The sequence below is a fragment of the Simochromis diagramma genome, unplaced genomic scaffold, assembly GCF_900408965.1.
Source record: "Simochromis diagramma unplaced genomic scaffold, fSimDia1.1 OVJJ01000419.1, whole genome shotgun sequence".
In the NCBI taxonomy this organism is placed as follows: domain Eukaryota; kingdom Metazoa; phylum Chordata; class Actinopteri; order Cichliformes; family Cichlidae; genus Simochromis; species Simochromis diagramma.
The window spans coordinates 5,184,781-5,200,397 of NW_024387244.1; the positions used below are offsets into that span (position 1 = coordinate 5,184,781).

General features: G+C 40.0%; 1 protein-coding gene across 1 annotated transcript in view; it reads left to right on the forward strand.

Moving 5' to 3' along the window:
* Nucleotides 1-15,617, forward strand: part of ncanb (neurocan b) — a 141,449-nt gene that overhangs the window by 20,116 nt on the left and 105,716 nt on the right. The window contains exons 5-8 of the mRNA XM_040052746.1: nucleotides 3,256-3,430; nucleotides 6,165-6,292; nucleotides 10,849-11,142; nucleotides 12,083-12,952. Coding sequence (XP_039908680.1) covers nucleotides 3,256-3,430; nucleotides 6,165-6,292; nucleotides 10,849-11,142; nucleotides 12,083-12,952 — 1,467 coding nt within the window. The remainder of the gene's footprint in view (nucleotides 1-3,255; nucleotides 3,431-6,164; nucleotides 6,293-10,848; nucleotides 11,143-12,082; nucleotides 12,953-15,617) is intronic.

Below are 15,617 nucleotides of genomic sequence, written 5' to 3' on the forward strand. Positions count from 1 at the left end.
CAGTGCACAGTGTTGTCAAATAGCATTGCACCGAGAGCTCTGTGTGGCTCTAGGTGGCTTAACTAAATAGGCAAACCATTTGTTCTGTCCAGGAAACCGATATTTGTGGAATACCACGCTACTTGGAGGTAGCTCGCTCTAGTGGAACTATTATTACTGTGTCTGGGTGTTTTATCTGCAAAGCTATCATAGGTTTTTGTCGGGTCACTCACTATTTTTAATAATAACCTACTATCATAATGACTGCGGGGAACTGATTGATGCATTAGGCACTGTACACCACGCCACCACTTACTACGAAGCCATGCTACCGCTAACGTAGCCAACAGAAGCTGTAAAAGTTCAGAGGACTTTTGGCTCCATTTTCACTCTTCATAGTAATAGAGACAGACTGCACTCAGTTTCTGCACATGGTTCAAATGTGAACACGTGCAAGCTTGTTAATGTCTGTGGGAAATTTGTGTGTGCCTGTTTGTAAAGACCACTATGCCTAATGCCTAATTTCAGTACTTCAACAAGGATGCCATCTGGTTTTGTCAAGTATGAGGAACACCTAATAGGTGCTCATAGAATATTACATTTCATAAGTGAGACCCCTGCCACTATGCTTGGGAGACCCTGTGTCCTCCCATTCTTGGCCAATTGATTAATACACCATGAAAACCACTCCTTCAGAGAGAAGCCAATTACGTAGCTGGCGAGGAGTAGCCTTCTCCAGGGCTTAGTCTTAATTGGAAGTCACGGTACATGGCAGACCACAGCCGTCCTCTCGCTAATTCTACCAACTGCTCAACATGTTAATTAGCAGGTATTGATACTGCTCAGCTGTATTAATATCATATTAATCCACACAACTCTTCTTATAGAGTAATTTGTGTGTTCCCTGATGTCCTCTTCTGCCGTTTGGTTTTTTTTATTTCTCCCTTGTTCCCTCTGCCTTTCTTCCTCCTTGTTTTGTCTCCATCGTCTTCCTTTCTCCTGGCACATATTGACTGACCAATTGGCTGTGTCTCACCAATTACAACGCAGTGCTATTGATTGTGTTTGTCAGACTTTCTCTGTGGTGACATATGGCAGCTCACTGCTGTAGGAGCAGTGCATAGTGTATCTGCACTGACTATTGTTAATGTAACCTCTGAATGGAAGGAAACTACTTGAATGGCCAGATCATGTCAGCTATAAGACGACCATCTAGAAAAGCTGATATCAACTCTGCAAGTTTCTGAAAGTTTACTGGAGAGATTGAAGTTGTTTTCTTTTTTCCAAAAGTTTGTTTTTGTTTTGTTTTTTTCTTATTTTGTGGATGATGATTGTATTGCATCGAACAGCAGTGTCTAACACACTAGTCTAAAATGTCACTGCTTTGAAATGTTTCCTCATATAGCGCTTGTGTAACTTACAGGTCAGCACTGCGACTGTTTAATTTTACTTTATGTTCTGTTGTTTCCTTTGTCACCTTTTCTGCGTTGTCACAAATTACGAATGAAAGTGTGGTTTAGAAATCATACTCTGAACTTAAAATACATCAGTTGCAGAAAGATGATACAACCAAGAGGTGGGAGTAAACTATCTTTAGACTTGTAATGCATTGCTCAGTTTGTTAACTTCATTGTGACACATTCATTATTTACATGTTGTGCCTTTAATCCAATTGCTTGCAGTTCAGACATATGTGTTTAAGTGATATGTAAATATCACTTGGCCCAATGTAGTAGAGTTACTGTTGCTCCTTTCAGAATGGCACAAAATGTTCAAATGCTGTCAGACTAGCTGTTTCTGTAGTTGCTGTGTTTATATTGTCAGACTTGAAAGTGGTTCTCTGATCCATGGCCAGAAAGCAAGTAAGTGATTGTATTTTCAAAAAAATTAGCACTTTGAAACAGCTCTTACCGCTCTGTAATTTAAACAAATCAGGTTGATCATTTATTCAAAATTGCCTCATTGTATTTGTTGGGTTAAATAAAGAAAAATAATTATACATTTTTAAACACTAAAGCACATTGCGCCATATAATAATTCAAGTGTCAAGAGACACCAGCTCCTGATTAGTGTAGCAACGAGGGCATCATATGGTGGCTTTCTGTTTTTCCCTTAGGAGACTGTGTGGGGATGTACAAAGATGCATCGTGGTAAAAATAGATGAGATGAGGTATTGTGCATTCCCTGTGGAAAGGCACTGGGTTTCCCATGCTGAGAGGAAACCCATTTATCTCTCTGGTGCATGTGTTAGCCAGCAAGCTACAGTAGCATCTATGTTTGGACAAAACCCCGCAGCCTCAAAAGAGAAGGGATGGAGGCTGAGAAATTAGGAGAAGAGAAAAGAAACAAAACATTTCTTCTGCCCGCAACAGCAGATGCACTGCTGGTGCTGTGGGAACTCTCTCTGTCTACAAATGGCCCTGCTTACTCTCTGCGCTAAAGCCTGGAGTGTTAATGCTCAAATTGTCACAAGGGCCTTACGTCTCACATAGGAATATCTGTCACTCTCCCAGACAATGCCAGCGAAGATAAAGGCGATGTATTAGTTGCCAAACAGCCACTAGCTTTCATGTTGCTGGATGCACATCAGGGGCACCGTGTTGTGTGAAAGGCAACCAGAGGTGTGAACTGAAGGATAAACACTTGAACTTGGATAGACCTTCTGATGCAGTTCTATTCCAGGTTCGATAGAATATACTGTGCACTGATCAGCTGCAGATTTGCAAGTGAAAAAAAATTGGGGGGGGGTTGTCATGTCTTTCTACTTCAAAATTTTTAACCAAGCTTTTCATATTCTCCGCCTATTTTTCTTTTCACTTTGGTTTAATACACGCATGGTTTTCCTTTTCTTTTGTCTGTCTTCTTTGTCATTCCATCACGGGTTCAGAGGCAGGCGGCGTGCAGCAGGGTGACACTGTGTTTGTACTGTTAAATCAGTCAAATAAACATCACCACTGTTTGTCAATCTCTGTATCCAAGGGCAACATCTCTTTTCTCAAATAAGCCAACCGACTATCCGATGCAAATGAGACTCACGTACAGAGGTTCCTGAATCTGAATCCTGTAGTTTCATATCACACAGATGGAACAATGTCAACACCTGATGAGGATGTCAAGGGGGCTTTGTGCACATATGCCTGTGAGCATGTACATGCTCATGTTTCGATGGTGCAAGGTTATAGTTCATAAATACTTTGGTGAATTGAAGGTTGCATGTTATGTATTCGTGTTTTTTGAGCTTCCTCTTTATTTCTTATCACAATTTCTTTGCTCCAGGTGTGGTATTCCACTACCGGGCCCCTCATGACCGCTATGCCCTGACCTTTGCTGATGCCAAGAGGGTGTGCATGGAGAACTCAGCGGCCATCGCAACACCTGGTCAGCTGCAGGCTACCTTTGCTGATGGCTATGACAACTGTGACGCTGGCTGGCTTTCTGACCAGACTGTACGGTGAGGCTTTTAAAGCTGGGTACAAGAGCTATTTGGGTTTTGTTGGAATAAAATTCAAGAATACATTATTCAATATGACTAGTTAATATAGTGACACTGGCTGAATTACTACATTCTAGAAACTGTATATAAACAATGTAAATAGCTTCCAGGTCTTAAAAAAATATATCCAGTTTTGAAGTGCATTAAATCTGCTTTCTTTCTCCTCTGTCATTACTTTCTTATGATGTGATGGCCCAAATCACTGGTTTCAAGTTATCTATTCACAATGTCTGTTTTTTAAAATTCTGGCACAACGTAGAATGGCCTGGCTAACCGCCCACCTCACCGCTGCTAAATTTAGATGTTTTTTGCTTCTATCATTAATTACCCTTTTATTTACCCCAAATCACTCAAATCCACTCCCCACTCATGGAGTCTGCTTTAAATAACACAAGATGTTCATAGCCAGTTCACAAACCCAAGTGAGTCCTCAGTCTTTTTGTGGAATCTGTGCAACAAACCCCCATTAAATAAAGGGTATTATCAGCAAATCCAGAAGAAAAATTGTGAAAAAAAAAGACATATTTTCCCTCTGGCTAGAAATGGCAACAAATAAGCTGTGTGACTCTGAAGTCTTGTTCTGTATGTCTGTAAATTTTCTCCCCAACAAACACAACAATGTCGACTAAACGTCGTCACCTGCAGGTGCCTTTGGTTTCATTCTACAATACTGGACTTATTTTTCTACAAGGTTTGAACTTTGAGGGTGTTTAAACAAGAGAGAAAAGTGTGAAATGTTCATGCCTGTCTGAGAAAAGTGTATAAAGTGTGTAGTGAGGGCTTTTACAGCCTTAAAACATCTATAATAATTGGCTAATTTGCAGATTTCACCTATGACTGGAAGAGGTCTTCAAAACATCCATTACTTTGGTGATTTTGTATGGTGGAAATTGACCTTGTAACATGCTTTGAACGCTTTGCTTGATCCTTTTTGAATCCTTATTTATGTGGTTTAAAGATATATGCACAAAATCACTTTCAGCAAGCCCAACCCCATTGGTTGGGATTGCTATGCTCGAGGTGTAGTCATGAGGTTCGGTGAAAAATATCAGTCAGTGTGCCAAATTTCGAGTTTTAGAGAATCTGTGAGGAAACTGTCTTCAGTTACAGGCAACACATTATTTATCCTATAGACACTGACTGACTCATAGATTGCAGCTGAACTTGACTTTTAAATAAGTTATCTATCTAGTTCTCATACTAACACGGTTTGCTGAAGAGAGTTATCGTATAAAACCTCTTTCAAGCAGTAGATAAGACTAATATTTCTGATTGCTTTCCTCACTATCAAACATTATAACAAAAGACAATCTCTAAATAATACGTCTACAAAAACACAAGTTAATGAACTATCTATAAGTATAAAGTATCGAAGTTTGAAAGTCATTGTGATATTTTGGGGGTTTTCATAGACTTGATACTGTGCAACATAATTGGACCTAATAGCTTGTTTGTACACTGGAAAGGCAGTTTAACTACATCAGCCCCCTCTGAGCTGTCTGTCAGCCATGTACTTCAGCTTGCCACTTTCTGTTAAATCCCTTTTTACATTACCAGTCAGAGCCTGCCTCTCCACATTGTTTTCCATATCAGCATTTTAATTTCAAATTGCCGTCGCTCCACTTGGCAAGCACACTGACTGTTGTCTGCCTGACAGTTTTTCACAGACTTCCTGCGGCACGACTTCCTTGCCTTTTTCTTTCTCGCCTTCCATCCCGCACTCCTGTTGTTTTCACTCGGGAGCTACCTAATTGGTCCAGATCCAGGAGGCTCTGACTGCACATCAGCCAGGAGGAAAGTGTCCAATTAATACTTGGTGAAAAAATATAGACATCAACCGCCATTTCATCAGACACCAAGCAAAAAGAAAGTAGCTGCGGCCTGAGACACTAAAAGATTTTGTTCTCTTCTTATATCACAAGCATGTCTGTCTTCTTCATGTATATTTGATTGCGCATCTTTTCCAAGTGCTTCATAAAGTCCCTGTATGCCCAGCATAATCTTTTAATCAGCCTCTTTGTTTGCGCTGTGGTGCTGCAGGAAACAATGTTCTTGTGGAATAATTGCTCAGTTGGAGCCTAAATATAGATTGTTGATGTTGTTTTTTTTCTTTTTAGCCCCACAGGCATGCCAAGCCACCATACAAATTCCTGATTCTTTTAACCTCTTCTTGACTTTCTATCTCTCTTTCTTTCTCTTTCTAAAAGCGCGAGCATTGACAGTCTTATACTGCTAGAGCACTAAATGCATTTTCAAATGATTTAAAATGAAACGATTTGGTTGTGAAACTCACACCGAGGGCAGAACAATTAAAACAAACAAGATAGTGTATCCATTGAAGTGCTTGCCAATTATTTTCCTGCGGTTGTTGTCGCATATTGTGAATGTTACTATATTTCTTGCATCCAACCAGATTCAAGGGAGGACATCTCTGTGTTTATTTTTCATTAGTATTTGGGTAATATATTTTGGTCAACTCTGAGAGGAAGATATGTTTAAACTTATTGTATTTCAGGGCAGGCAATGATAAAAATGTACCTTTTATCTTATTTTGTATGCGTGTGAACACAGACTCATCCCAGGGGAGCCAAGTCTCTGGCTGCTTTTTTCATGGCCAGGCTATATTAATCTCACTCTCTTTTCTTCTCTCACTCTCTCTGTCATTGTCCCTATCTCTTGGGTTCCTCTGCAGGTATCCCATCCAGTCACCACGGCCAGGTTGCTATGGTGATTGTGAGGACTCACCTGGAGTTCGTAACTACGGCAATAGGTCCCCTGATGAGCTGTTTGATGTCTACTGTTTTGCTAAGCGTCTTCAAGGTAGGAGTCAGGAGCTTCTACCATAAATTTGAGTTTAGTCAAGCATGGGTCCACTAAGCCGAGGGTTCGCAGTGCCAGAAGGCTGTGACCAGGCCTTAATACTCTGTTAGCACAGTATAGAGAAGAGCAGTGGGAGAGGAAAGGGAGGAGAGTTTGTTCAACTGAGGGAGATGCAGAGGCCTGAAGGCAGAAGCTAAGTGGGTCAGTAGTGTTATCATAAAAGTTTGCTCTGATTTGCAGCGCCACAAGAAGAGGTGGCACCTGGCACATCTTATGTGTCCAAAATCTTATTTACCCCATCCCCAATTGCTGCATGTTGTAAACTCAATAGCTTACACAATAAAACCGGGAAATCTATAGATTTGGTGTCATGCTTATTCCATTTTTATCATTTTAATCTTTATTGTGAGATTTTTACAAGGATGTAATAAAGATGTCATGGACTGTGTGTCAAAGATCGGCTGTGTGGGAGTCGAAGGTGGACTGCAATAGAAAAAGCAAAACAACCTTAATCTTGTCTTGCAAAATGTAAACAACGCCTAAAAACAGGGCCATAAAATACAAATAAAAGACAACAAGGAACAAAGGAACGCAAAGCAATGAGGGACGACGTGGCAAACAACAAGGCGACTCAGACGACATATACTCGCATGATAACAAGGTGGAGAGGTAACGGGTGAGAACACAGCTGAGGATAACTTAACATAATGACTCAAAAGGAATAAAAAAATAAAAATGGGAACAAAACAGAGACTAAACAAGCCATGAAAATACAAGGGAGGCAGGAACACACAGGAACTCAGTGACTTAAATACCCAACTTGAAGTAAAAGTAAAAACAGAAAATATAAATATAAAGAAACCGACCAGGAAATGCTATTACAAGAAAAATGTCAAAACAAATGATTCTCAAAGCCAAAAGAATAATATTTTACAGAAAACTCAGAACCCTGACAGCACACTTATAACTGCAAAAAGGTAGGGGAAAGCTCTCTTTACACATTAGAGACCTAATATAGATTTACTTTGCAAGTTAGGGGGCATATCCTGATTTCATAAAGTGTTGCTCCACCTTTAAGTTGTTCTCCATGGATGAGTAACTGCAAGTTGGCTGACTTTTTGCCTATAGCCTAAATCTGTTAGCATCACATCATATAAAATATATAGCAATTGAATGCATGTTTGAAGCATTTTTACAGAGTATTCTGTTCAATGCCAGTTAGCTGGAAGCATTGCAAGACGGATGGAGACGGAGTTGGTTTTCATACATCAAAATCAGTGGTTGTTGGCTAGAAATTGGAGGCCTGCTTTGGTTTTCTCTCACAAATGTCCATAAATCTTGAATGATAGATCTGACAACCATGTCAGTGTTTACTGCATCACCTCAAAGCCTGACGATTATAGCAAGAGTAGCTGGTAGGCTGCACCTTATAAAGCTGCTACTGTGCAAAATGAAAGTCCTCCAAATCTACAAGAACTTCAAACCATTTTTAAGGATTAGAGAAGAAAGATGGCCACGTGATCAAGCTATTTAAACGTTATTTAAAGAAAACATTTGTACTTGCATCTTGAAATCAAATATTGCAGTGATGAAACATTTTCTGTCATTGTCTGACTTTTTCTTTTTGACTGAATGATGACAGAAAAATCAGACGGCCGTCCATCATTTTTGACAGATTAGAAGAACGGCCTGTATTTGTATAGCAAATAATTCTTATGCAATAGTGACAAGAATAGTGCTCACAGCATTGGCGACTTCTCTTTTTCTAAACATAACATCAAACATTATACAGAAATATCCTCCCTCAATGTCTTGTGCTGCATCTGTGACCACTGCAGGTCATAGATGGATTCTGTTGCACCCTGATACAGAAGAACCACATGTGGTCTCATGTAAAAACAGTATTGCTGACCTCTGATCGCCTCCCTGGGGGCAGCGTTTCTAGACTCGTCCATCCCACCCATCCATTCTCTTCAGCTATAATAGAGCAAGAGGCGGGGTGCACCCTGGACAGGTCGCCAATCTTCAGTATATGAGGTTACGATGAGGGTTATTATATGATTACTGACAGTGGCCCCATCAGTTATCTTACTTTATCAAGCGAGCATCCTGTTTTCGTCACATTTGGTTGTTTAATAACAATGGCTGGAGTATTTTAGTGTCACTTTGAGTAAAAACTTACGTGCTTCTTGTGGTGTTGACATGAGGAGTGATCCCAAGGTCAGTGAAACTGTCTGTCCTTTCCTGATAAATGCATGTTCTCTTCTCTGTATTAAACAGTGACTGAGTTGTTTCTTTATTATCTTTTTATTGAATATATTTCTTTATCAGGATAAATTAAAATTAAAATGACTAGTAATAATAGATTATGATGGACATTTTATGACCCTGTCTGTCACAATGACAGATGATGCAACCTCAGCTTGAACGACATCAAGTCAGCCAGTGACCTTTATGATGCTTTTTCCTCTTAAAGAGTCATTGATGTGCTTTGAGATTTGCCTTCTTTCTTCTCAAACGTCTCAGTTACATTTTTAGCCCTCTATTATTTAATCTCAACATTGGATACACAGTATTTGTTGCCATCTTGATGAGGACTGAGCAGCGGCTAAACACCAGGGGGAATTATGGATATAAATCAATTAAACTAGTTGATAAGTTTTATTGTTTTTAGGTCAAATTAACAAACATATCTAACATTTTGCTCCTCCCGTTTGATTTAATTGGTGACTGAAGCCTCTCCACTCCTTACTTATCTTAGATAGATGACAGCTGTGCAAGTGTGCTCAGGCATCACAAGTTCACTACCGCTCATACTACATGACAAGCTCTATGAGTGCAATTTACCGTACGTCCAGTGTATCCTTTGTGTAACGCAGTATATTTAAGCTGTCAGAGCTCTGATTGCTCTCTTGTTGCCACACTGCTATGAAAGCCCTTCTTTCAAGTGTTAGTGCTGTTTTTAGAGAATATTAGATCACCTCCAAAAATCCAACTGTAGATTGTAAGTATGTGGTCCTCAAGGGGGAAAGTGATTATCATCTCTCTCTCCTCCCTGCTGTGCTGAGCGTGGTGTTTCCTCTAGGGGAATGATGGGCTCAGTGCTGAAATGGCAAATATTAACACTGCATATATTCGTCATTCACACCATAATCACGTCTATGCCTGACTGAAATTAAGTGTTTGTCATACTTTAACCTCGTGCAAATTCCAAAGCCCAATTATAATAACCGGCATCCGTTTTTCTAATAATTTTAACACCGCATTCTGACCTGCAACAGGGGTTACTTTATCTAGGTCTCTCAGTATGAGGTGTGCAACTGTCATTAAGCATCATAGTAGTAAGAAAGCCATTCCACTATTTAAAGACAATATTAACACCTAGTATGGGACTGATGTGCTGAGAAGAGAAAATTGTACGACCATCTCTAGACTTTATATCCTGCAGTTAAGAATGTTGTTCAGTGGAATTAACAACCTGATTGAAGTAATCAGCAAATAATTGTCTGCAGTCAAAGCAAAATTCCTGGGTGATACATAGCTGGTGTTTCATTCATTAATAAGAAAACAACAAAAACTAAAAGATGAATTAATAAACTCAGCAACAGACCTTTCTCTACATGTACAAAAGCTCAGCTGGGCTTGATTTGCACAAAAAAACGACAGTATATAGGTCTTTCGCTGATTTGTCAATCTTTTCTAATTTAATCTGCAATCTATAAAAATTAGCACATTTTTCAGCACCTTTTAAATGCCTATTTAAGCATCTTCTATAATAGTTCTGACAAATAACACCTCATATATCCCCTTTCTGGCTCTTTCCCATTTTATTTTGCTTGGATCTTGATCTTTTTAACTGTTCAGAAAAACTGAAGTGACATTCTTCTTTCTTGACATAAATCTCCTAGATCCTCGTATCAAATGTGTTCTTCTGTTTTCTGCTCCTCATTCTTACTGTCCAACCCTCCAGCTTATATATTTTTCATCACCACACCCTGAGCTGCCAGCGATCATATAAATGCATTTGTGCTATGTTCTTCTTGAGCACTCTCTGTCTTGCCTGTTTTTGAATTTCTTCTTTATCAGCATCAACAGCACCATTCTTCAGCCTCTTTTTTCTTCTTTTCTTTTATTTGCTGTCTGTGTACTTAGATCTTCTTTTTTTAAAATGTCTTTGATTTCAAACAATTTCCTTTAGTCAATACTTTGAATTACTGATTTCCTTTTATTATTGCAGGCAACAATAAACGCCTTCTGCTTCCTCACTTCTAGTCTACACCTCTTACTTTTTTTTACAGTTCACAAAGGAGAAAGAGAAAATGTCTAGAACTGATTGCCGTTATAGCACCTTAAAAGAAAATACTAATACGATTCAACCAAGAAGAGACAGACACAAACCCAAATTCATTTAACATCAGTTTGCAATACCAAATGATCCAAGAATCAACCAGCACTCAAAATCCTGCAACTGCCAACCAACAAAACAAAAATTTTTCTCGAGGCTGAAGTGCTTTTGCTCCGTAATACAACTCAACGCTTCTTTTTACACCTTCCAGGTGAGGTTTTTCACTCCACAGTGCCAGAGAAGCTGAGCCTTGCCACCGCCTCCACTCACTGCCATTCCCTGGGAGCCCAGCTGGCTACTGTTGGGCAGCTCTTCCTCGCCTGGCAGGCTGGTCTTGACCAGTGTGATCCCGGCTGGCTCGCTGATGGCAGCGTTCGCTATCCCATCAACGTCCCGCGGAAGAACTGCGGCGGAGACGAGCCTGGGGTACGGACTGTCTACAACAACCCGAACCGGACTGGGTTTCCTGACACCGCAGCTCTCTTTGATGCCTACTGCTACCGAGGTACTAAGCCCTCTGCGATAATGAAGGTGATGCAGTTACATTGTGGTAATTGCCATGGTAACGAGCGTTGTATCTAGGGAATTGTTTCCCCTTCTGATTTTTAATTAACATGAGATGTTGGTGTCACACATGAAGGAGTTGTGAAGAGACTGTGCGACATTTGTTTCCCCTCAATGGATATCAGGGCTTGTATGTTGTGGGTTTCTGCGCTTGCAAGACAGAATGGAAATGTGGATCAAATAAGAGTGAGAGCATGACTAAAGCAAGTCTAGCTGGGGTCTGCAGTGACTGTGTCTGGCCTTGTCCTCTTATCTGCTGACACACGAATAAGTTGGGCTCATCTTCAAACCGAATGAACTATTTTGTTCACTGTTTGTAGCCAACTTCTTCCACCAACACACACAGAATAAGAACTGATATTATGAGAAGACTACAAATTAATATTTAGGTAGGAAAAAAAGAAAGAATGACAATTTCATCTTTCACATTGTCAGCCCATGAAAATGTAACTGAAGTGAAACATCTGCATAACCCAGTAATTTTAAAGTAAACAAGAACAGCGTGAGAGCGGAGCAGCAGTGAATCTGTCAAAACAAACAGCTGACAGATGAACCTCTTCATAACACCAACAATGCTGAACGCAGATTTACAAGAATAATGTCCTTCAGATAGCTAAAAGTAGATAAAAATGGTAATGGATTTTGTTTATTAACATAGATATGGTTCGTGTGAATAATATTGTGGATACAGTCACATTTGTATATCTGATTTCAAATGGTTGTAATTTTTTGTAGAAAAACAGATCTACTTGTGATATCTATAACACATGTGTGTCCTACTCTGGATTTAATCTTCTTAAAAATAAGGAATGTGAGGTTTTGGGCTGTGTTGTAACATAGAAGACAAAACAAGTCAATTGATGTTTGATTGTGTGTTTCAGCCTACCAGCCAGCAGGGGTGCAGGCTGCGGAGCCACAGCCTTTGTATCAGACACCTCACCTGGCAGCAGAGGCCATGTCCTTATTAACCGAAGCCCAGGATAGTGCCTCTATTCCTAAGACTTCCACCTGGACTGGCCTTGTTGACTTAGATGAAGTACGAGTCCCGTCCATTGCTGGAATCAACAACTCATCTGAGATCTCCAAAGAGCATGTGATCATCCACTTAAGGCCTGAGGAGGGTTGGGATGAAACTCAGGATGGACCTGGAACGCCAGAACCCAGCCAGAATGAGTCACACAGCTTAAATAACAGCAAGACTCTGGGCGTTTCTGACCTTGAAACCTTCGAGAAGCATGGAGGCTCTGCCCATGAGGAAGAAGATGGAAGCTACTTTGGATCTGAGACCCCAACATTATCCTCAATTTCTACTTCCACGCCCCAAGTTCAAACCAGTAATAGTATTCTGACTGACTTTGTTAACACTCTTATGAGGCCTTTTAGATACTGGACTCAGAGTGAGGAAGGTGATGATACAGAGAAAACACCCATGGTGCCAGACGAAAAGACAACAAATAACCAAACACAGGGGGAAGCGCCCAGCAGGAACCCAAGTTTTCCAAAACCCAGTGGGAAAAAGGGCAGCATAGATAACGCCATTATGGAGCACAGAAGTGGCACTTTTTCTTTCAGGAGTCCGGTGACTGAGCTGCAGAACTCAGAAGAAGGTCTTTCCAGTGAGGAGAAAGAGGTGATGCCATTGATTCAGTTAGTACCTGCAGTCCAAAGCACAGAGGCAAGTGGTACGAGCAGCCCTCCAGGAGAGATAACAACGAGCCCCATCGCTGACCACACTCAATCTGCTGTTAAAGGTATGCGTTCAGCTTTTAATTTGTATGTATATTTCTATCTACAATTCAACTTTACCCTTTAAAACAAATAACTACACGTGAAATTGAAACAGAAATGAGCCTAAATTGAAGCTGTTTTGTTTCAAATGGAGGCGGGGTGCATTTGAATATCTCTGGTAAATATAGAATCTGTTTGTGTCATGCCTTTTAAATAGTCTCTGCCTCTCCATTCCACTCTATCTTCTTTCCCCTCGAGTATGCCATAATATATTCCTCCGCAGGGCAATTTGAAGTATCGCTGTAAATTTAATTAAACAGTAATTGCAAACAAACAAAGGGGGCACAGCACATACAGTAATGCAGGGTGTTGGAGTGTTCTGCCTTCATTCTCATATTTATTGAAAAAGCGCTTTGTTTACATTGCAGGCTGTAAGAGTAACAGCTATGCTTACTTTTTTAAACCTATTTGAATGTGATGAAATGGTTTTTTTTTTTTTGCCTTTTGTATTTTTGTTTAAAAGAGGACAACTTACAGCCTGTTTTTTTTTAGGAAATGGAGCTATATTAGACTATATTAGTGGGAATACCTGTGGCTAATATTATAATATAGAATAATATAGAAACATTTCAAAATCCATCTTTCATAGTGATTAACAAGGATACAAAAAAAATCCAAACATACAAGTCCTAAAATCCTGAGATTTAAAGGAAGACATGAGAATCTGGAGTGCAAAGTCTGTTATATAATACTGTGCTAAAGTCTTGAGCCCCTCATTTCTTTTTGCTTTGATTCCAAGGAGCCAGATTTTCTTGTGATTGTTTTAAAGTGGCATTGGGCTATAGTTCTCTCAGCTGTCTGAAGGTCTTTCAAAGTTTGTCTTTGATCATTGGCCGCTCTTTCACACATTTTCCATCCAGTCCCTGTATGTGGCCATTTTGAAGATAGAGTGCCTCTTTGCTTGTTAAGCCACCTAAGACTGACCTTCGAATCCTTCAAGCATAAAAAGGGGCACCTAACTCAAGGGACGAGCCAGCGTTGTGACAGACAGCTTAGCAAAGAAAAATTTTAAACTGTTTCTTTAGCTAGCCTTATAATAGCAGCCTGTTGTAAAAGCACGTCATTTGTTGCTATTTCTTCTGTTGAATCTACAGAAATGCCAAAAATAACACAGTTTGATCGGCATAAAATAGTGTTTGTGGTACAATAAAGTAATTTTCAAAGAGTTATTAGCCAAAAACAGGCATTTTTTAGCATAGTTTGCTGTGTGTCCTTAAAGGTTTTGAGGAAACAGGACAAACAGAGGACAAAAGAAGAAATGGCAGGTCTAAAAAAAAAAAAACTATCTGCAGCAGAAGAGCAGTATCCAGCAAAGACCTGACAGAGGACTTGAGAGAAGCAGCTGGCCCTTCAGTTGATTCATCATCCATTCACTGAAGTCTTGTCGGAAATGGTCTCTGTGGAAGTGTAGCTGTCAAGGAGCCATTCTTGGATAGACAACAGCAAGAAAAGCCTGACAACTGCCAAATTACACAAGAGCTGGGCTGAAAATCAATGGCAACAGGTCTGATGGAGTGATGGCTCTAAATGTGAAATTTCTGGTTGAAACCGTGATCAACAAGTGTGGAGCAATTCAGAAGAGAGGCACAACAGTTAGTGTCTACAGCCATCTGTAAGACATGGTGGAGGCTCTGTCATGGTTTGGGGCCACATTTTAGCGAGTGGTGTTGAAAATCTTGTCAAAATTGATGGAATTATGAATGCAGAGAAGTACCATCAGATTTTGATCCACCATACAATACCATCTTTAAAGTATTTGAATAGTAAATAAGTTAATTGATTAGGTCAGTGCATACAAGCATACCTGGATGGAAAAACACAATGGAACACTATCAGTCATGGATTGGCCTCCCCAGAGCAACACTCCCGAAGCAACGCTGCCTCATCTTGACGAAGAAAAGAACAAAAAGGTAGCCAACATCCAAAGAAGAGCTTTGAATGTCCTTCAGGAAGAATGGAGAACTATTCCTGAAGAATAGTAAAAGGAATTACAAGAAAGCTGTCTAAGAGAGTTCAGGCTGTGTTAAAAAATAAATATGGTGTTACCAAATACTGACTTTAAAGCTCATCAAAATTGTACACATCAACTGTTTTGCCTTATATAGTGTATTCTACTATAATACTGAATTAGAGCACATCAGAAAGAGGTAAACAAGCAAGGCTAAAAAGAAAGTGTACTACAACCTTGGGTTGATGGAAGCAGGAAGCTTTTCTTTAATGGCTGCCACAAATAACACATCCATGGCCCCAGCTAAATAGGAAAGATCCAAAGTAAGACAAACATTCACACCAGCAGCCAAAAGAATGATTCAATAAAGGTGCAAGGCTTTTCTCACCTAGCGATTGCTGGCTTTATTAATATAAATACTCACTGCTGTGCTACCTGAAATCCCATAGCAACCCAATCCCAAGGTATTAATGAAAATCCATCCTTTAGTCCGCATGCATTATTCACAACCTTATCCAATTAACATGGAGCCTGGGCTGCAATGCCGTTCACTCTAACCACCATCCATGTCTCTGCCAATTAGGCCCCAGCTCTTTGAAGGTAGGCAGTAATGATCACTACAATGTGGGTGAGCAACACACGAGGAGCGTGAGTATAGGAGGGAAGAAGCAAACAAAGGG